Source organism: Procambarus clarkii, chromosome 14 (assembly GCF_040958095.1).
Source record: "Procambarus clarkii isolate CNS0578487 chromosome 14, FALCON_Pclarkii_2.0, whole genome shotgun sequence".
Taxonomy (NCBI): Eukaryota; Metazoa; Arthropoda; class Malacostraca; order Decapoda; family Cambaridae; genus Procambarus; species Procambarus clarkii.
This window is the reverse complement of record NC_091163.1, coordinates 38,683,741-38,705,828: the sequence shown is the minus strand read 5'-3', so window position 1 is coordinate 38,705,828 and position 22,088 is coordinate 38,683,741. Positions and strand designations below refer to the sequence as shown.

The following is a 22,088-nucleotide window of genomic DNA, read 5'->3' as shown; positions in this document are numbered from 1 at the left end:
TCTGGGGGTCAGGTCAGGGAGCTTCATGCTCTCCTCCAGCTCAGGGGTCTCTGTTCTTTTTGTTCTGGTGATAGGTTTGTTCGTTTGCGGCCGTCTCCTTTTTTTCTGGCGGTGAATGAGATGGCTGCTTTCCGGAGGGGTCCTTGGGTTGTTGATGCTTCGTTGGTCAGGCCGGGGGTGCATCATGTTTTGTGTCCGGTTGCGTCTCTCCGCCGTTATTTGTGCGCCATGGCTTTGGTGTCCGGGAACGCGCTTTAGATTTATCTGGTTTCCTTTCTTCCTTGTTCCAGGGTTAGGGTCTCCCAGGTCGTCAACAGGGTTATTCGGTCCAGCCAGCCTGCGGTTTATCCCCGTGCCCATGACGTTCGTAAGTTTGCTGTGCTTGCTGCTGTCTTTGGTAACATGTCTTGGGCTGACATTTGTGTAACACGGGGGGGGGGGTATCGGCTCTCTCTCCGTCCTTTATCCCTTGCCTCTACCCGTATTCTGATTTCTCTTCAATCCAAAGGACCCCAGAGATACTAATCTAAGCCGAATCCCACGCCACGTGGTCTTAAGCCGTTTGACCAGCTAAGATTCTACAGCCTTTACGACGTGGAACTAGACCCCTAGCAAACTCTAGAATCTCCTTACGCTGCCACCACCAGACCATTAACACTGGGAGCAAAAACCGAGGTCTGGACCGATTATGTTCTCAATAAACCTTGGGGCTTGATCCCCAGTTATTTGGAATAGGAGGGAAGAATCTACGTTAAGTGTGGGAAATATAGCAAACAAAGGGATGGCTGACCTCTTACGCTTTATTAGGCTTTGCGGCCCACCCAAAACTCAGCCTCGTGGGGACCACGTATTAAGGGACAATGAACAATATGAAAACATAAAAATGGAAATAATAAAAATGCAAGTTAGTAACTAGATAATTTATTCAAAATCTAAAACAAAATCTAAATCAAAGCACTCCCTATCATTAACACTCCCTGACTTAAGGCATGAGATGAACTAATTTCCTATACCAAACTATAGCAACTATACCTCTTTATGCGACCAGCTGATGCAATGCTGATCTTGGGGAGAGGTGGAGATGGGGGTACCTCTCCCAGCTGATGACCCGGTCCTCACTGATCCTACATCGCTCTGCTCAACACAGAAGCCAGAGGAGAGTATTCCTACGCTAGGCTTACCAAGTTTACTAGCAGGGTTTAAGTTGAACAACTAATCTCTGTTGTACGGAACGACCCAGATGGTTGAACTCTTTTAAACTGAAGGTAATTGCACAGGCATCTTAGGGAAGAGCTATTTCCGATTACAAAATGGCTATTTGACCTTTGAGAATTACTAAATGTGGAAGACTGATGACCCGTGACTGCCAGGTCGTCAAGGTCACTCCGTGCCAAGGGCTAGTCCCGCTCGTGACGTCACTGATGGTGACTTACTAAAGTATTCTGACAATTTAGGATACTCTTGATACTTTAAACAGGAATACTATTGAATATGTATGAATACAATATGAATGAAGACTAATTTCTCTAAATTACTGAATTCTGTAAAATAATTCATTATACCTGTACGTTGCTATAAGACAAAGGTGGCGGCCATTTTGTATCTCAACCGCTAATCTTCAGGAGATATGACCTTGTGCTTGGGTCAGGTCAAACTGCAACTTGACTAACTTTTGTACAAAGGCGTATCCCACTGCCTCCCATATAATTATTCATTTTAAAACAGCTTCAGTTGTTAAATTCGGGCGCAGGGTTTTTGGCAGTTGAACAGGGTCCTGGCTGTGCACTACCTGGTCAATGTTCCTGGGCCTAGTCGGGCCTGTGTTGCTTTGGGTCGGCGTTTGCAGCCAGTTGTCTTGATTTCGAGTTGAGGAGCGAGTGCTGACTGCCTCCCGGGTAAGTCCCTTTTTTGTTTTCTCTTGGGTAAGTAGCTCTGGGAGCTGAAGGGGCTCCCCCCAGAAAACCAGCATCGAATGTAATGAAACGGCCATTTTCTGGCGAGGCCCGGAGACTTCTCGGCAACCCTCCCTCCCTTCCCCCCCCCTCCCCCCCCCCCGGTCGGCAGTGTTTTGACATCCAGCCTCGGAACTGAGGTGGGGATAGCTGGCACGAGGGGTCTGGGACTTCCCGTCCCCCCTTCCCAGGGAGGTGGGGGGGGATCTGCGCAGACAAGTGGCGCTGCACGTGTGACGTCATGTTCGTTTACTTGTTTTCATTTGGAAAGTTCTGTCCACTCGTTTAGCTTTTAGTAGTAATTTTAACCAGAATAGGAGTTTGTTTTGGGACGCTTACCTTCTGGGTGCCTGACCCAGTCGATGACAGACATAGAATGCTCCAAATCACGTGTGCAATTCTGTAGGCCATTGCTCCTCGTGCCTCTCTGAAGGGGCCAGGTTCTGGCTCTTGGTCCCCGGTAGGCCTATGAACTCCTTTCACACTGACTGATGCCTAAGTCAGAACAAAGTCAGTCAGTCAGAAAATCCATATCAGCCTGGATAGCTCCGGGGAGCCTCCAGGCCTCACCCAGAATATGGCGTTTCATTACATTTAACGCTGGTTTTATGTTCATTGGCAACGGTAGGTTAGGTAATTTCTTTTGGGTTATACATTTCTGGTTAGATTAAGCAGTTGATTTTTTAGTGGCAAATTGAGAGAACTGACTATCTGAAGGCTTGGCCTTGGCCTTCCTTGGCCTTGGCCCAAGTTGTTTGCCATTTTTGTATGATGCACTGTAGAACTTCTTTGCTGCTCGTCTAGCATGCTGGCATGAGGTGCTAGATAATTTCCAGATTGTGGTAGTATTTTTGCTACCTCCTGCCAGCCTTCATAATAATGTTTGCAATGTGAGATATGCTTGGTATAGAGCTAGGGATACATTCTTTGATTTGCTATGATCAAAACGTACCATGTTGTTAGTGAAATTTTCTGCCTTTTTTCACAGAATGGGACCGTGATGCTGTGTTCACTACAGCAGCAACAAGGTCAACATACATTGATCCTACCTCAGGTATGTATTGTGCTGTTATGCTTGCAATGTTGCAGGATTTATCAGTTACGCATGGTGATTAACCCTCAAACTGCGTGTACTAAATTGATGTATTGTCTAGCTGTTGTTGGTTCCAGGGATCAGTCTCTGACCAGGCCTCCTGGCTTGGAGGTCTGGTCAACCAGGCTGTTGGATGTACAGTAGTTGCTTGCAGCCTGATACATATGAATCACAGCCTGGTTGATCAGGTATCCATTGGAAGTGTTTATCAAGTTCTCTCTTCAACACTGTGAGAGTTAGGTTAGTTATACCCCCTTTATTTATATATTTATTTATTTATTTATATACTTATTTATTTATGTACAAGAAAGTACATTAGGTTTATGAGAGTACATAGCATTGATGTTTTTACATTCTTGCAAAGCCACTAACATGCATAACATTTCAGGCAGGTCCTTAATCTAACAGATAATTTTAAGTAGGTAAATTGCAGTAAAATTTGAAGAATATTGACAGGTACTTTGTAATAAAATTTGTGGATTATCAACAGGTACATTGTAGCATAATTTGAGGCTAATTGATAGGTACATTGTACTGTAGTAAAATTTGCGTTCAACATAACAACTGTGATATAAGTTGATAGCAGTGATTACAAGAGTGAAGTTGCCTGGCTTAGGCACAAGTATGGGAGCGCGTAGCACAAGATACAGTGCCAGTTTGAAGCACCAGGTAGGAAACTATGAGGTTGAAATTAGGATCTTTTCTGTGGGGGAGCACCGTCGGCTCCCTGGAGCTATTGGACTGATATTAGATAATATTAGTACGGTGCTTCAGACGTACGGAGTTGTCATACCTACTGGGGGACCACTAGCCAGAACATGGTCCCCTCAGAGAGGCGCAGGTAGCAATGGCCTATGAAACTCATATGCATGAAAGTCCAGTATTCATGTCTGCCATCAACCGGGGTTGAGCACCCAGAAAAGTAGGCGCTTCAAAACAGACTCCTCCTGGTAGAAACTGCAACCCAAGACTGAACAGAGGCTAGAAAATACCCCAAGAAAAACAAGTAACCCCCCCCCCAGGGAGGTGGAGAGGGGGGTCCCAGGCCACCGAGTCAGCAGCCGGATCATCAGCTTGTCGGCTGAAGCTAAACGGGGTGGAAGTCTGATCTGGTCTTGGTTTACTGATTGGCTTCACCCTGCTGGTGTTCCTGCTGTGCATTGAAGGTGGCCAGGAGTTTGTACCTAGGACTACATGTGCTTAGGGCCCTTTTTCCCTAAGCGCCATTTGAGTACACCCCAAGGGGAAAGGCAAGAGGGAAGGGGGGGGGGTGGAGGGAGGGAGGGGATGTAAGGTAACAGGTAGGGGGGGGAGGGGCAGGTAAGATATTATGGTGACACTATTTAAGATTATGGTGGTGACTTGGTGGCGGCGTCTGGCAGGGGGTGGGGGAGGGAAGGGGAGTGTGAGGTCGGAACAGGTGATGCGGGGGTGGGAGGGGCTGCCCAGGTAATTAAAGACATCTGATGTAGTCGGATAATGCTACAGTTTTAGTTAGTTATATAGAAATATACTAGTTTTTACGTAAAAATTTTACTTAAACGTATACACTCTTAAAATATTTGTTTATGACGGTAGAGTTTATTCTCGGTAAGAACTTTGAAAAATTTGAATTTCTCCCATAAGAACTCTTAACAAACTTCTATGATCTCTGAAATTATTTTTCTCATAAGAATTCTTTAACTCCAAATTGGAAATTTATCTGGAAACCCGACGTTACAAAAGCGAATGGATAAATTATCAGGAAACCCTGGCAGCGTAAACGCGAATTTGACCTGGAACCTCCTGTAGCATAAACACGAATGGCAAAATTACCTGGAACCCCCTGCAGCTTAAACGCGAATTTGAAAAAAAAAAATTTGTGTTAAAGCTGCACTCCCTTGAACAGTTCACAAGGTACTGAGTAACATTCTCTGGGTTCTTCAGGTCCCCATTCCTGTAGAGGAAGCGGCTGCTTGGCTTTCTGCCTCGCCCTTGGGATCAGCTTAGGTCTCGATGCTTTGTTTGGCCCCTGGGTAGGGAGTGGCGAGTGAGAAGTTTTTGAGGGAGGGAGTGGCAGCGAGAGACTGGCTGCCAAATGTGGTGGCCACTCCTTGTTGCTTTTTGACTCTCAATATCAACTTAGTAGTTCGTTATGGTGAACAAAACATCGATGCAGCGATGATTCACACATTTTATCATATAAATATATCACACTACAGTATACATTATTGAATAATATTACAGCAAAAAAAAAGAAGAAAAAATGAATCGGAGACATTGAAATAATTAGGTAATTATATCTTTGTGGCAACCCCCCTGTCTGACAGCTGGGGCAAAGCAGAACTCTCCCGACGCTTGCTGAGTCAGCACCTCTTTTTTTTTTGCCAGACTTCCCCGCCCTATTGCGGCCAAAATATGTCACTTTTGATTTTTTTATTATTTTTCCCATGATCAGGGAACACGTGTATCATTACAAATCAATGCTGGCTTTTTACACCCTGTTGGTATATTCAGATGCAGCCATCATCTCACACAACTCAAATGTTAGATGTTCCCATCCTTAGTGACTCTGAAGGGGAATACGGATTTACTGTCACCGTTGAAGAAAAGGAACGTACTACAAAAAGTCCAATGTGGTTGGTAAGTGTTAGTTCTGATTAGTAATTTTAGTTATATTGTTTTTTCTACTTCACCCAATTTTGTTCAGAGCCACTGTGTTATATTTATTTAAAATTAAAAAATATATCAAAGTACTGTTGAGTATTGGAATCAATTTTACTGAAGCAGTACTGTGAAAATAAGCAGATTCCGCCAACACTAATGCACTCGTATACTTCTAGTTTCATAGGCTGTCATTTTAAAGTTTTAATAAGTAGTAGTATTATTTTTTAAGAGTGCATTAATTTTGGTTAAATGATCCATCAATACTTTACATTCTCTGAAAATGCTATTGGTTTATTTATGTTAACAAATTATATAATTACCTCCTCAGTGTTGTAACCTGCTTAGTTCAATAAATGTTAGGGTTCATTTCCAGAACCCATTATGTGCCTTTGTTATCTTGTTCTGCTACCACTCATGGGATAGGTATGTGGTGCACTACCACTCATGGGATAGGTATGGGGTGCACTACCACTTATGGAATAGGTATGTGGTGCACTACCACTTATGGGATAGGTATGTGGTGCACTACCACTTATGGGATAGGTATGTGGTGCACTACCACTTATGGGATAGGTATGTGGTGCACTACCACTTATGGGATAGGTATGTGGTGCACTACCACTTATGGGATAGGTATGGGGTGCACTACCACGTATGGAATAGGTATGGGTTGAAATACTAAACTAAAACTAAACTATTGTTTGCAGATGAGTAGAATCACAAATAAATTATATACAAACATTAACAAATCGGTGCCATTCGAAATTCACCTAAAGAAGCCCATCAACAACAAACAGTTCTGCATTCGAGCCGTGCCGGTATTCTCCAGTCCGCAGTTCTTGCGTACAAATGTTAATCGTTGCCCCAACCATGCTGCACCAACAGATGCAACCAATCATGGTAAGTTATCCATATACTGGGACGTTACATTTCCATTATCTGAGATTGCTGGTGCTAAACCCATAGCAGTTTTAGATATTTTCAGATTCTAGACACCTATTGTATAACATTGCCAATGTTCTTTTGTTTTCTGAATTTATTTGGCATTATTTAATGCAATTAATTTGTTAAGTTATATACCATAAATATTGAAAATAAATAACCCAACCCACACATGTGAAAAAAAATGAAAACTGACAGTGTTTTGGTTTGTCCTTTACTCTTATCAAATCACGACAAGGAAGAGTGGGAGAGAGTCAATATATGAGCAGAGGGAAGGTGAGGTGAAAGGCAGTTAGGAGTAAGCAGAGAAGTAAAGCAGAGAAGTAAAGTTTCAGGACCTTCATCTTATGCCAAATACTGTTGCCTCGTATCGTGTTGCACTGGCTCCACCAGTGCAACACGATACTATACTGGCCTCTTGGACCGCTTCCTCGTCTCTCCCTCCAGAGGCGTTGCTGCGGCTGCAGTCCTGCCTTCGGCTGTTTTTGAGGGGGTCCCGGGTCACTCGGCGGTTGGTCGAACAGTTGTGCGGGAGTCTGAACTTCGCTGTACTGGTCTGCCCGCCAGGTTGGGTTTGGCTTCGGGGTCTGTTTTGGTTCCTTCAGGGACGTCCCTTCCGCCTCTCTCGCAATTGTTGGGTTCGTCCTCTTGGGGCCTTGTGTCGGTTGCTGCATCGCCGGCTTCTTCTTCGGGGTTTTTGGGGTTCGGTGCCTTGGCGCCTTCCCGAGCCTCGCTCGGTGTGTTCACGGACGCGTTACTGTATCTCTCAGCTGGAGCTTTGTGACCAGTGCTCACCAGGTCGGCCAGGGACGCTAGGGTCTGTCCTTATGTCGGGCTCACAGCACGGTTCAGGAGTTTGCGGCAGTCTGGTTTGCGCTTCGGAGAATTTGAGTCGCTCGGAGCTTTTTTTAATTTGATATTTTTGGGAGTGTGGAACGGATTAATTCAATTTACATTATTTCTTTTGGGAAAATTCGTTTTGGGTTGTGAGTTTTCAGCTTACGAACCGTCTATGTTAATGGATTAAATTCATAAATGGAGGGGCCACTGTACAGGCTTCCTGTCCCCAAAAAAGGGAAAATTCTATGCCTAATTTCTGGGAGGGACCTATCAGTGGCTTCCTAAGCCTGTCCACAATGGTGTCTTGATAAAGAAGTCCAACTTCCCCCCTCCCCCCCCCCCCACCAAAGAAAAATATAGAGAAGAGGAACAATCAGGAGAAAATGCCAAGCCATTATAACTACAGTACAACCTCGATTCAACGTACCCCGGTTCAACGAATCTCCGGCGAGTTCGCACACTTTTTTGGCTGGATTTACTCGCCCGGTTCGCCGAAGCGGGGGATGTTCGCATTTGCTTACGATGTCGAGACAGAGTTCACAGACTGGTAGAAAACTTTCCCATTCTATCACAGATTACAATTAATAATTCGCTCATATGAGAAGTTCGATCACACAAGTGGACCAGACAAGTGGACTGCACAAGTGGTCCACAAGCTTACGATGTTGGGAAAGAGTTCACAGAGTGGTGGAAAACTGTCTCATTCTATCTACAATTAATAATTCCTTCATAAGCCAAGTTGGATCACACAAATGGACCACACAACAAGTGAACCATATGAACAAAACACCAGCCAGAATGGTCCACACAACAAGTAAAGCATATTAACCACACATCAGCCAGAGTGGTCCACACAAGTGAACGACTGAGTTTCAATGACTTTCGTTCACTTATTTGTGGCACACGTATCTTTGTAAATTAATTTAAAGGCTGAAGCGTGAATAGCTAGCTAATGTGTTGAAAATCGTCTTATATACATTTTCTGTGATGAAACAAGATGAGTGAGGGTGGACAGATAAGGGAATACTGTACTGTAAACCTCACTTTACATTGAGGTTTCACTCACTTTCGTCTGTGTCGTTATAGTTCAGTAACCCATGACTTTGAACGTTTCAGATTAATAAATCATTTCTAAAACTGGTGTTTGAATTACTTTATTATCCTAATTAAACTAAACTAAATAAAACCAAAAATATACTGTAATATGATAGATATCTGCTTTTGAGAAATTATTCATGTTATTGGCGGCTCACAAGTCCAGCTCGAGTGGACAGGTCTAATCCGTGTGCACATACCATGCTTGTTTTGTTCGATTTCGTTGCCACAGTTCAGTGACCTACGGCTTCGGAATAATAAAATTAATAAATCGGTTCTAAAATAAGTATTTTTTATAGCTCTTATTATCGTAATAATGTTGCTAAACTAAATATATAACCCAAAATTATATAATTTGATGTAAATCGAATATTTGAGAGAAATGTATGTTACTGGATCTGGCTTAAACACTAGCCTACTGTAGGGTGTACATATAGACCTAGTCTGCGTTCATACAGTATGCACTCAGTGCCCTTAGTTTTGTCTGTGATTAACGTACAGTATTTAATCGCCGGTGGAAGAATAATTGTGGAATTTACCATTTTTGGACTACAGCTGTATTGTTATACAACAAAATATCTCAGGGGCTTACTAACAGTGCCATATTAATGCCAAAAATGAAGCAATATTTTGCAAGAACTTGTAGCAGGAAATCAACCAGCACGAGAACTGCCGTGCCCAGCACGAGAACAGCCGTGCCCAGCACGAGAACTGCCGTGCCCAGCACGAGAACAGCCGTGCCCAGCACGAGAACAGCCGTGCCCAGCACGAGAACAGCCGTGCCCAGCACGAGAACAGCCGTGCCCAGCACGAGAACAGCCGTGCCCAGCACGAGAACAGCCGTGCCCAGCACGAGAACTGCCGTGCCCAGCACGAGAACAGCCGTGCCCAGCACGAGAACAGCCGTGCCCAGCACGAGAACAGCCGTGCCCAGCACGAGAACAGCCGTGCCCAGCACGAGAACAGCCGTGCCCAGCACGAGAACTGCCGTGCCCAGCACGAGAACAGCCGTGCCCAGCACGAGAACAGCCGTGCCCAGCACGAGAACAGCCGTGCCCAGCACGAGAACAGCCGTGCCCAGCACGAGAACAGCCGTGCCCAGCACGAGAACAGCCGTGCCCAGCACGAGAACAGCCGTGCCCAGCACGAGAACTGCCGTGCCCAGCACGAGAACAGCCGTGCCCAGCACGAGAACAGCCGTGCCCAGCACGAGAACAGCCGTGCCCAGCACGAGAACAGCCGTGCCCAGCACGAGAACAGCCGTGCCCAGCACGAGAACAGCCGTGCCCAGCACGAGAACAGCCGTGCCCAGCACGAGAACAGCCGTGCCCAGCACGAGAACAGCCGTGCCCAGCACGAGAACAGCCGTGCCCAGCACGAGAACAGCCGTGCCCAGCACGAGAACAGCCGTGCCCAGCACGAGAACAGCCGTGCCCAGCACGAGAACAGCCGTGCCCAGCACGAGAACAGCCGTGCCCAGCACGAGAACAGCCGTGCCCAGCACGAGAACAGCCGTGCCCAGCACGAGAACAGCCGTGCCCAGCACGAGAACAGCCGTGCCCAGCACGAGAACAGCCGTGCCCAGCACGAGAACAGCCGTGCCCAGCACGAGAACAGCCGTGCCCAGCACGAGAACAGCCGTGCCCAGCACGAGAACAGCCGTGCCCAGCACGAGAACAGCCGTGCCCAGCACGAGAACAGCCGTGCCCAGCACGAGAACAGCCGTGCCCAGCACGAGAACAGCCGTGCCCAGCACGAGAACAGCCGTGCCCAGCACGAGAACAGCCGTGCCCAGCACGAGAACAGCCGTGCCCAGCACGAGAACAGCCGTGCCCAGCACGAGAACAGCCGTGCCCAGCACGAGAACAGCCGTGCCCAGCACGAGAACAGCCGTGCCCAGCACGAGAACAGCCGTGCCCAGCACGAGAACAGCCGTGCCCAGCACGAGAACAGCCGTGCCCAGCACGAGAACAGCCGTGCCCAGCACGAGAACAGCCGTGCCCAGCACGAGAACAGCCGTGCCCAGCACGAGAACAGCCGTGCCCAGCACGAGAACAGCCGTGCCCAGCACGAGAACAGCCGTGCCCAGCACGAGAACAGCCGTGCCCAGCACGAGAACAGCCGTGCCCAGCACGAGAACAGCCGTGCCCAGCACGAGAACAGCCGTGCCCAGCACGAGAACAGCCGTGCCCAGCACGAGAACAGCCGTGCCCAGCACGAGAACAGCCGTGCCCAGCACGAGAACAGCCGTGCCCAGCACGAGAACAGCCGTGCCCAGCACGAGAACAGCCGTGCCCAGCACGAGAACAGCCGTGCCCAGCACGAGAACAGCCGTGCCCAGCACGAGAACAGCCGTGCCCAGCACGAGAACAGCCGTGCCCAGCACGAGAACAGCCGTGCCCAGCACCAACTCAGAAGCAGCTGAAGCCACAGCAGCAGCGAGCACCAGCAGAGCTGATGCAAACATCTAGAAACATCATGTGTGGCGTGAATAGATAGAACAAGTGTTAAATTTAAGTGTGTACATAGTGTTAAAATTAAAGGTGCAGTAATTTTAGTGGACAATAGTTTTCATTAACTATACAGTATTGTAGTACTCAACATACAGCAGAACTACTTAATCAACAGTGTTAACGGTATAATACACTACAGTAGAGTACATATTTACTGTACAGCATTCACAACTCCATGAGACTTCAAGATGGACAAAACTCCAACAATTTTAGCTAAGCAAGTTACAATCTTGATAAGCTAGTTACAAAATTCAATATAAGTCGTCATATCAACAATGGGTTCGAGATCGACCTCAAGTACAGGTTCTAAATTAAGCAACTGACATATGTGGAGAGCTAGTGTCACAATTGATATGTTTGTCCTGCACACCGCCCACCATCCAGTGGGCAGCGGTGGATAGGTTACAATCACTCGGTTACTACCTACAGTTAGCAAACTGGGGATATTTGGCTAAAATTTCTGGCAGCAGATCATTTTGAATGAAATATTTACACATCGCTGTAACATTGGTTATAGAATTCTCTAAATTCACGTATCTTTTTTCGCATAACAAAATGTAACACAGTATTTTTTAGTAGGGTAATAATATACAGTATAGGTACAGTATATAATATGATAATGCATTTTTATTGTGTACAAGAAAAAAAAAGACACTGATGCAAATGCCTCCTGAAGGTCACCTCTTGCAACGAAACCAACGCTCCAACGCACTGGGGTTGGTCCCATATACTGTAGTATGTTGAATCGAGGTTGTACTGTATATAGCACTTGGAAGGGATAAGGATTAGGGATGGGACAGGGGAATGGACTGGTGCCCAACAACTTGGACGGTTGGGGATTGAACGCCATCCTGCATGAATTGAGACCCTCGCTCTACTGTCCACCCCAAGTAGTTGGGCAGAAGAAAAATTGAGAACTGGACTAAACTGTGAGAGAAGATTGATAGGAGAGGAGGGCTCAGCTCAAAGAATGGCAGCCATGCAGCAAATGGCCAAGCATGCACAAGTATGTTGAGACCAAAGGACAACTATCAAGGAACAAACGACCAGCATCAGAAGAACTGGAGGAAACCCTGAGCCCAAACATCAGTTGTGAATAAAATAGAAAATGGAAAATAAAGCGTCTAAGCAGTAAACAGCGACACATGATTGGAAATCATGAAGGACCTGAGAAAGGCAGGCTATGGGATAAGGGATGTGAGAAACACTAACAACAAACAGGATCTTGATTAGAGCCATGCGAGGAGAGCACAAAAAGCACATAACTGATACGTGCCTTAGATTAAAGAGCACCTGAAACAGCCAGAGAAGGTGTTGAAGATACTCCATCATCCCTTCCTAAATTCTAGCAGAGAAGCCTCACCAAGGCTGAACGAAACAAGGCAACTGCCAAATTGAGAAGAACCAAAACATGCACGACAGCACCTTCTATGGCAACTGATACAAAGGAAAGCCATGAACCATTGAGGCTGGGTGTCATGCTAATCAGTGGGAAGAGGTGGAGTCCCTGGAAGGTAAAGAGTCGGTATAACATGTGAGAAGGATAAGGAACATGATGGAACTGGCCACATAGTGGTGCACAGTCTTTTACTGGCTCCTAAGAGCCCCAATCCAGGCAACACAAGAATAAGTAGCTGAAGTGGGGAAAGATAAAAATATTAGTCCATCCTCTCCAGACTCGATAAAACATGCCCTCTGGTAATTCTGCATGATCTGGAAACTGTGTCCCATAGACTGGAAGCTGTCAGAACTGTGCAGGGGCAAATATGCCCAGTCATGAATTGTTAAACAGCCAAGAAACCTCATGTTGCTGAAATGAACAGAGCTTTTCATAAACCTCAAAGCCTTTTTTCTGGAAGGGTACACTTGATGGCTGCCCATGCTACCCACCTGGTAAGTTCAGCAAGCTCCTGAGGGACCCACCAGAAAAACCCACTCCATTCTATATTCTCCATATCCACTCCATTCTATATTCTCCATACCCACTCCATTCCGTATTCTCCATACCCACTCCATTCCATATTCTCCATACCCACTCCATTCCGTATTCTCCATACCCACTCCATTCCATATTCTCCATACCCACTCCATTCTGTATTCTCCATACCCACTCCATTCCATATTCTTCATACCCACTCCATTCTATATTCTATATAGCTAATCCAGTCTCCGGCCCCGACCACGGCGGCCTCCGGGTTTGGAATCCCTGTGCCTTCTTTCACCAACTTCAAGGTCATCTTTGTAGCTCACAGTTCCTGCGATAGCGCTGGAACCAATCATATTGGCGTTTGCCTTTCCATTGGAGACTTTCGGCGCCGTGGAGAGGGTGGACCTGCTGCTTGGGTGACAGCTTCTCCTCTGTATCAGTCTACCCTGGCTTTGTGCCCTGGAGAGGCCAGGGCGCATTCCATATTATATATATAGCCAATCCATTCTATATTTGTCATACCCACTTCTATATTCTCCATACTACTCTATTCTATTTTCTCCATATCTACTTTATTCTATATTATCCATATCTACTCCATTAAATATTCTATATACCCACTACTCCATATTCTCCTTAAAGTGATGAATTAAAATTTGTATTATATTTCTTTGTCAGATTTTCCATATCCAGAGCATGTCATACGGGCTGACCACCCAGAGGCTCGTTATATTAAGGGCACATCAGGACGTTTGTCTGTTACTGTTCCATTGGACACTTTGCAAGATGGGTCAGACTACACTCCTGTCCTTCTAAGATTTATGTGTCTTGGATCCTGTGTGGGCGGTATTAATCGAAGACCCATTGCCGTCATCCTTACCCTTGAGAATAGGTTGGTGTGTGTGTGTGTTATTCTAGTAGTGTTAATCTATCAGCATTTGCTGGTATTGCTGTGGGGGTCCAATATGAATACACAGATTTTGGGGTTTTCCATTATATGGTACAGTACTGTATTTAGAGACAGTATCAGTTTTAGTCATTAAACCTTTTAAGATATGCTGTTATTTTCTTTTCAGTTTGGGGAAAGAATGTGGAAGGAAAGTTATTGATGTTAGAGTGTGTGCATGTCCAACTCGAGATATCAGAACTGATGAACAAGGCGTATTGAACAAAGGAGTTAAGCGAAAATGTTCTTCTAGCCAAGTGAGACTTTTGAGTATTCGTGTTCATTCTTACTGAAATATCAGATTAATCACTGCACTGCTCTGCATTAATATACAACACACCCATGCTGTGCCAAAAATATGTTCTTTCCAAAAAATTATTTTCTCTTCTTGTATTGTTAAAATGCAGTCTCTGATCACGGGAAACTAAAAAAAAAAAAAAAAATGTATGTTACATACTTTACCTGCGATGGAGCGTTTAAGGTCATTAGGCCCTGCCACCCCGCGGGGTGAAAGTTGCAGCCAATATAATGTTTCACAATTATTTTGATGTTTCTCATTTGTTTCTTCTCTGGTTTTTTGTTGTAATATTCAAAACTGTGTAATTTGTGGAATTCATATAGTTCAATGTGTGGAACATAGCAATGCTCAAAATTATGGGGCTCATATATGTGACATGTATATTATATTCTACGATCAATCAGTGTTTTTGCTGTTATTACTCTATATACAGACGTTATATATAAGTATCTACATTTGTGTTCATCATAGCGAACCACTAAGCTGGTATGGTGATTCCAGATAATAACATATTGCCACACCAGCCAGCAGCTGATGCCACCTCTCCTTCCCTCCCTCACCAACAATACTCCTCCCACTGCTAATTCACATTTCTAATTCTCAAAACAATCCTGCTATTATCAGAATCCTGGTCACTATATCATGTAAATGAATAATTTTCCACATGTTTATTTTGTAAAGGAACATGAGAAACCATTTGACGATTTTTAGATGAACGAAATAATTGGCAGTGTTCTGTGGCTAACACTGTGAACATCTTGAACAGCATTTATTGACTGATATCTGAACATTGTACACAGTCTTTATCACAGTCAGGCTCTTATGTAATACTATCATGGCTAAATAATACCAGATACATATATATTTGGACATTTTTAGGTGATGCTGTCATCAAAAGCTGAACAGCAATACTGTTAGCTTATGCTGTGTGCAACAGCCTTGGTTGCTCACTCAGTATTGAGGCCGTCACACCCGAAAATGTTGCTCACAATTTTTTTTAAAATGGCGTCTGTTTGGGAGAGCCCTGAGGAAGCTGATGTGAACCCCGTGTAGCCGTGGAAGTTTTGAATGATACACTATATCTATAAGAGCCCTGAGGCGCGTTGCACACCACCCGTTGAGAGCCTCAAGGCGCGTTGCACACCACCCGTTGAGAGCCTCAAGGCGCGTTGCACACCACCCGCTGAGAGCCTCAAGGCGTGTTGCACACCACCCGTTGAGAGCCTCAAGGCGTGTTGCACACCACCCGTTGAGAGCCTCAAGGCGTGTTGCACACCACCCGTTGAGAGCCTCAAGGTGTGTTGCACACCACCCGTTGAGAGCCTCAAGGCGCGTTGCACACCACCCGTTGAGAGCCTCAAGGCGTGTTGCACACCACCCGTTGAGAGCCTCAAGGCGTGTTGCACACCACCCGTTGAGAGCCTCAAGGCGCGTTGCACACCACCAGTTGAGAGCCTCAAGGCGCATTGTGCAGTGCAGTGGTTAATCCTTGTAGTGTGCAAGGGTTACATTAGGCATTATCTGTATAAACACACTTCAGCTTATACATTATTGAACAATGGTAGAATAGGACACTTAAGCTCATACATTATTGATCAAGGGTAGAATAGGACAGTTTGGCTCATACATTACTGAACAAAGGTAGGAGAGAACAATTCAGCTCATTCATTATTATTAAACAATGGTAGAGTAGAACACTTCAGCTCATTCATTATTAAACAATGGTAGGGTAGAACACTTCAGCTCATTCATTATTAAACAATGGTAGGGTAGAACACTTCAGCTCATACATTACGGAACAATGGTAGGGTAGAACACTTCAGCTCATACATTACGGAACAATGGTAGGGTAGAACACTTCAGCTCATACATTACGGAACAATGGTAGGGTAGAACACTTCAGCTCATACATTACGGAACAATGGTAGGGTAGAACACTTCAGCTCATACATTACGGAACAATGGTAGGGTAGAACACTTCAGCTCATACATTACGGAACAATGGTAGGGTAGAACACTTCAGCTCATACATTACGGAACAATGGTAGGGTAGAACACTTCAGCTCATACATTACCGAACAATGGTAGAGTAGAACATTTCAACTCATACATTACCGAACAAGGATAGGATTGATCATACACATCAAAACATGTATTACAAGATATTTGTCACTTTTATCATCTGTATTTATTATTTAATAAATCTAGAATACTGATAACCTTTTTCTAACTTTCAGGAAAGAGTACCAATTGTGGCGAGGAAAAAGCCCAAGACATTGGACCCCAAAACGGAACCCCACGATGACGACAAGAAAACATTTTTCATTCCAGTGAGTTAACTTCAGTACTGTTGAATATCACTGAATGGTAAACTCTTGTGGGCTTGCTGAGTTTATAATTTGTTTTTGTAAGAAAATTTTGTTTAGTATCTCAAATAGCTCATCATGTTTACATAAAACTGACAATGCTTGCATGAAGGATTAGGCTTGATTTCTGTTTTTCTGAGGGAGCCCCTTCGGCTCCCCGGAGCTATCCGGGCTGACATGAATGTATTAGACCAAGGTGCCCCTTGTCTACACAAAGAGCACCAACAAGAGGCAGCCGAGGAAATTTCTAAAGGGGAGGTATTCTTCAGTGGTAAATACCTAAGTGTAATTACCTAAGTGTAGTCACAGGATGTGAGCTACGCTCGTTGACTACGCTACGTAGTCAACCCAATCATCTCTTTCCTGTAAAATCTCTGTGGCTTGATCATAGAAACTGAGTAAATTCGATACACAGGATCTTCCAGATCGAAAACCATACTGTCTGTCTGATATTATATCATTTCTCTCCAGGTGTTCTACCCATTTAGTTTTTATTATTTTTTCCAATACTTTCACTATTACACTTGTCAATAATACAGGTCTATAATTGAGGGGGGTCTTCCCTGCTGCCACTTTTGTAGATTGGAACTATGTTAGCCTGTTTTCACACATCTGCTATGACTCCTGTAAACAGGGATACCTGAAAGATCAGGTGAATTGGAATGCTGAGCTCAGATGCACATTCTCTCAGAACCCATGGTGAAATTCCATCTGGGCCAACTGCTTTGTTCTTACTTAGCTCCTTGAGCATTTTTTCCACTTCATCTCTAGACACCTATATGTGCTCTATGTTGTTCCCTGGAATTCTTATTGTGTCTGGTTCCCTAAAGATTTAATTTTGTACAAACACACTTTGGAACTTTTCGTTTAGTGTTTCACACATTTCCTTTTCATTTTCCGTGAATCTATTTCCCATTTTCAACCTCTGAATATTATCCTTTACCTGCAATTTGTTGTTTATGAATTTATAGAATAGACCTGGTTCTGTTTTACATTTGTCTGCAATCCCTTTTTCAAAATTTCATTCTGCCTCTCTCCTCACTGCCGTGTAGTTGTTTCTCGCATCTTTGTATCGCTGGTATGTTTGGGGGTTTGGCCTCTTCATGTATTGATTCCATTTTTGTGTCTTTTGGTCTCTGGCCCTCTTGCAATTTCTATTGAATCAATCCTGTTTCCAAGTTCTACATCTCTGTTTTGGTATAAATTTTTTTGTGCCTTTATCATATATTTCACAAAACTTGACATACATCTCATTCACTTCCTTGTCTAGCATCAAGTCTGTCCAATTATACTCACTAAAAAAATTTCTAAGGCGGCCATAATGTCCTCTCCTGAAGTCAGGTTTTTCAACTGCTTCAACCTCCTTATTTTCTTCTACATTATAATGCATTGCATACTTTATTCCCAAAAAGACATGGTCACTTTTACCCAAGGGAGGAAGGTACTGAATGTCAAATATCTCTTCCTCCTTCCTGGTAAATATCAAATCTAGCATGGAGGGAACGTCCCCTTCCCTCATCCTCGTAGCTTGTTTAACATGTTGATACAAGAATGTTTCCAGGATGAGGTCTACAAATCTACAGGTCCAAAAATCTTCTGTTTTAGCTTCATATGCTTCCCAGTATATGGATTTCAAGTTGAAGTCACCGACTATGAACAGTTGTGATCTATCGTTGAACAAATCCACAAGGGCCGTGACGAGGATTCGAACCTGTGTCTGGGAGCATCCCAGACACTGCCTTAATCGACTGAGCTACAACAGGGTTAAAAGGGTTGAAACCAAAGTTCTACTGAACTCACTGGATCCCATAGCCTCTCTGAGGCACAAACCAGGCTTTTACAAAACCCCCCCCCCCCCCTGCACCCGAGCTATGTCAATAGGCCGTTCTCCCTCTTCGCCCTTACATCACCACACACAGAGATCACACTAACGTGATGCATCAAATGAACAAATCCACAAGGGCCGTGACGAGGATTCGAACCTGCGTCCGGTAGCATCCGAGACACTGCCTTAATCGACTGAGCTACGACAGGGTTAAAAGGGTTGAAACCGAAGTTTTATTGAACTTACTGGATCCTGTAGCCTCTCCGAGGCACAAACCAGGCTTTTACACAACCCCCCCCCCCTGCACCCGAGCTATGTCAATAGGCCGTTCTCCCTCTTCGCCCTTACATCACCACACACAGAGATCACACTAACGAGATGCATCAAATGAACAAATCCATTTGTTCATTCATGTCCGGGGTGTGTCCTGCATCCTGGCAGACAGCCTGTCTCGGTTCATTTCTCTGTTCGTGGATTGGCTGGTTGTCCCCGACTCATTTCGTTGGCTCTGTCGGATGTATGGACTCCTGGCCATGGACATCTTCGCGTCGGTATGGTCTCGGCGTCGCCCATTCTATGTGGTGCCCTTACCCGCCTGCGAGGCGTTCACGATGGATGCCTTTCAGCAGGACTGGTCGAGGTGGGGGTTCCTGTATCCTCTTCTCCTGGTCCAGCTGTTGCTTCTGGTTCTGGCTCGGTTGGAGTCCATTCCCAAGGAGAATAGTCCTCATGGTCCCTTGGTGACCGGCCCAGCTTTATTTTCAGATGCTGCTAGATAGTGTTCCGAACCCGGGGCGTTTTCCCGCGGCTCCGCCTCTTTCGGCAGGTCGGACCGGTCCTGTATGTGACTGGTTTGGCCTTCTCCTCGGCTCTTCGAGTCTGGTAATTTGACGTGGATGTATCACCATCTCAATGGTGATCAGGTGGCTTCGTTAATGGTGTCCCACCTGCGAGCTTCGTTTCAGCGACAGTATGATGTTCCTGGTGTTTCTATTCACCTTTTTCATGCTCTTTGTAGGTTGTCTTCTCTTTTGCATCGGGTTATCTTGTCCTTTCTTGGGTTTTCAGGACTACAGTTATTTGATGTTTCTCACTGTCGCCTCCTTTTGTGCGACGCTGGCGGAGCCGCTCCGGCTTGCATTCGGGGTGGACGTCACATCTGCTCCGTTCCGTACGCTTTCTCGTGTTTTGTTTCACCTCCGGCCTGCTAGTGTGTCGCCTGAGCTGTCCTGGTTCTTGATCAGGGTGCCCTCTCATCTTCTCAGTTTGTGGTAGCCCCTTCAGTTCAAGTTTGGTTTTCATAGGCCATATTTTGTTGGCATGGGCCTCTGTAGGTCGGGTCGGGGAGCTTCCGGCTCTCTTCCGGTGCAGGGGTTTCTGCTCTTTTGGTACTGGTGGTAGGTTTGTATGTTTGCCACCTTTCTCCATCCTCCTGGTGACGGTTGAGACGACTGCTTTTCGGAGGAGTCCTTGGGTTATTGATGCTTGCTTGGTTCGGCCGGGGATGCGTCTTGTGTTGTCCGGTTGTGCCTCTTTGCTGTTACCTGCGTACCGTGTCTGGGGATGTGCTTTGGGTTGATCCTGTTCCCCTCGTTACCTGTTTCAGGGTTCAGTCTTCCAGGTCTTCCGCAGAATTTTTAAGTCTACCAGCCTGCGGTCTATCCTTGCGCCCGTGCCGTTCGGATGTTTGCAGCTTTCACTGCCGTGTTGGTGACGTTTAGGGCTTAGTTCGGGCACGAGGATTCGAGGGTCGCTCAGGTTCCTGGCCGCCCGTTCTTTGTGCGCGTGTCTGCTTCTGTGTGTTCTTGTTGCTTTGGGTCGCAGGTTGCAGCCTGTTGTCTCGGCTTCGCGTTGCGGAGTTTGTGGAGGCAGCCTTCCGGGTCAGCCCTTTCTTTTCCTTCTCTTTGGGTATGAAGCTCCAGGGAGCCGTAGGGTCTCCCCACAGAAAACCAGCATTGAATGTAATGAAATGCCATTTTCTGGTTGAGCCCCGGAGGCTCCCTTGCAACCCTCCCTCCCACCGGTCGGCAGTTTTTTTGCGTTGGTTGAAGCTTAGCTTTTGAACTGATGCTAGGCAGCCAGCGTGGTGAGGTCTGGGGCTCCCCTCTCCCCCTCTCAGGGTGGGGAGGGCTGCGCGGGCAATCGGCACGGCATTAAAGTGTGATGTTTGCTAGTTTCCTTGGGATTGTAGGGAGTTTCTACCTCTCTGTTTGGTTTTCTGTTTTAGTTTTTACCATGTGGGGTTTGTTTTGTTATGCCTGCCTTTCTGGGTGCCTAACCCCGGTCGATGGCAGATAAGGAAAATCCCAACCACAAGGGGGTTTTCCAGGGCCATTGCTCCCTGAAACCTCTCAGAAGGGGCCAGGTTCTGGCACTGGTCCCTGGTAGGTCTGAACTCCTTAGTTAATGTCCCGGTCTAATATAACATACATTAGTCCAATAAGCTCCAGGGAGCCTCCAGGGCTCATCCAGAAAATGGTTACATTTAACGCTGGTATTATGTTCAAATACTCAAAAATCCTAAAAATACTAAAATTCTTTACAAAGAATTCAAGCGCGATTGTCACTAGGCGGGAGGCACTGGTAAACTGAGGCTCGGTCGCCGTGCCACCACGTGCCAGGTCGGCCATACAGGTATCAACATACAGTACTACTTTATCCGAGGCAAATTTTTTAATCCGATTCGGATTTTCTGAAGAAATTGGGCTCGTAATCCGAAAAGTTCTTAAAGAGGGACATTCCTAAGCCGAGGTGTCACTGTACTATAACTGGGAGGAAAAAAAGAGCCTGAATAAATACAGTGGTTTCTAAAAATATCATTACGTCAACTCCCACTCCATGGCAGAGCTAGGCAGACTGCTATGGGGCGAATGTTCAATGAATGCTTGTGAATCATCTGACTTCTGGGCTTCATAATAGCCAAAGTAAGTCACATACAATTTTTTTATTACTTTCACGTGATCAAGGAATGCATTTTTTCTACAGTAGTAAAAGGAAAATGTTTTAATTTTCTTGCGTATTGGAGAGGAAGATGTTGGCAGTAAACAATGACGTAGTGCTGGGGTTATATTTGTGAGATTTAATTAGCAATGTAATTTAGCAAAATAATGCAGTAGTGTTCTATCCACAGGTTTATGGAGAGAAGTTGTACAATTTTCTCATGGATATGAAGGCTGTGTATTACCGTTCTCATCCTGAATATGCAGCTAAATACCCTGATGACGACGTTCTGTTACGCAGGTTGGTGACAATTTCTTAAGTGTAGTTATAAAGAGGTATAGTCAAGTGTAGTTATAAAGGGCTATGGTAAAATCATACACAAGATGATTTGAGAAAGCTTGTTTTCTAATTGTTAAATCCCTATATAGTGGAACCTCAATTCAGTAAACCTTGATTTGGCAAATATCCGGTTGGTACTCTCACTCTCTAGGCCAGATTTACTCACCTGATTCAGTGAATTCTGGTTTGCTGAAGCAGGGGATGTGTGGATTTGCTTAGGATACCTTGCGATGATATCGGGGCTCAACGTCCTCACGACCTGGTCCTTGACCAGGCCTCCTTTTTTGGCAGGAGATTGGGATTAAGTTCACAGACTGATAGAAAAGTTTCTTCATCATATCACAGGTTAATATTTTAAATTTTCTT

General features: G+C 45.4%; 1 protein-coding gene across 10 annotated transcripts in view; it reads left to right on the top strand.

Moving 5' to 3' along the window:
• Positions 1–22,088, top strand: part of LOC123770657 (tumor protein 63) — a 98,285-nt gene that overhangs the window by 38,513 nt on the left and 37,684 nt on the right. For all 10 annotated transcript variants that reach the window (XR_011228473.1, XR_006774383.2, XM_045762719.2 and 7 more), the window contains 7 exons: positions 2,941–3,006; positions 5,542–5,667; positions 6,399–6,591; positions 13,687–13,900; positions 14,085–14,211; positions 16,490–16,582; positions 21,574–21,683. Coding sequence is in view for 8 of the 10 variants with exons in the window: in XM_045762719.2 (XP_045618675.1) it covers positions 2,941–3,006; positions 5,542–5,667; positions 6,399–6,591; positions 13,687–13,900; positions 14,085–14,211; positions 16,490–16,582; positions 21,574–21,683 (929 nt within the window). In the remaining 2 variants the exon portion in view is untranslated. The remainder of the gene's footprint in view (positions 1–2,940; positions 3,007–5,541; positions 5,668–6,398; positions 6,592–13,686; positions 13,901–14,084; positions 14,212–16,489; positions 16,583–21,573; positions 21,684–22,088) is intronic.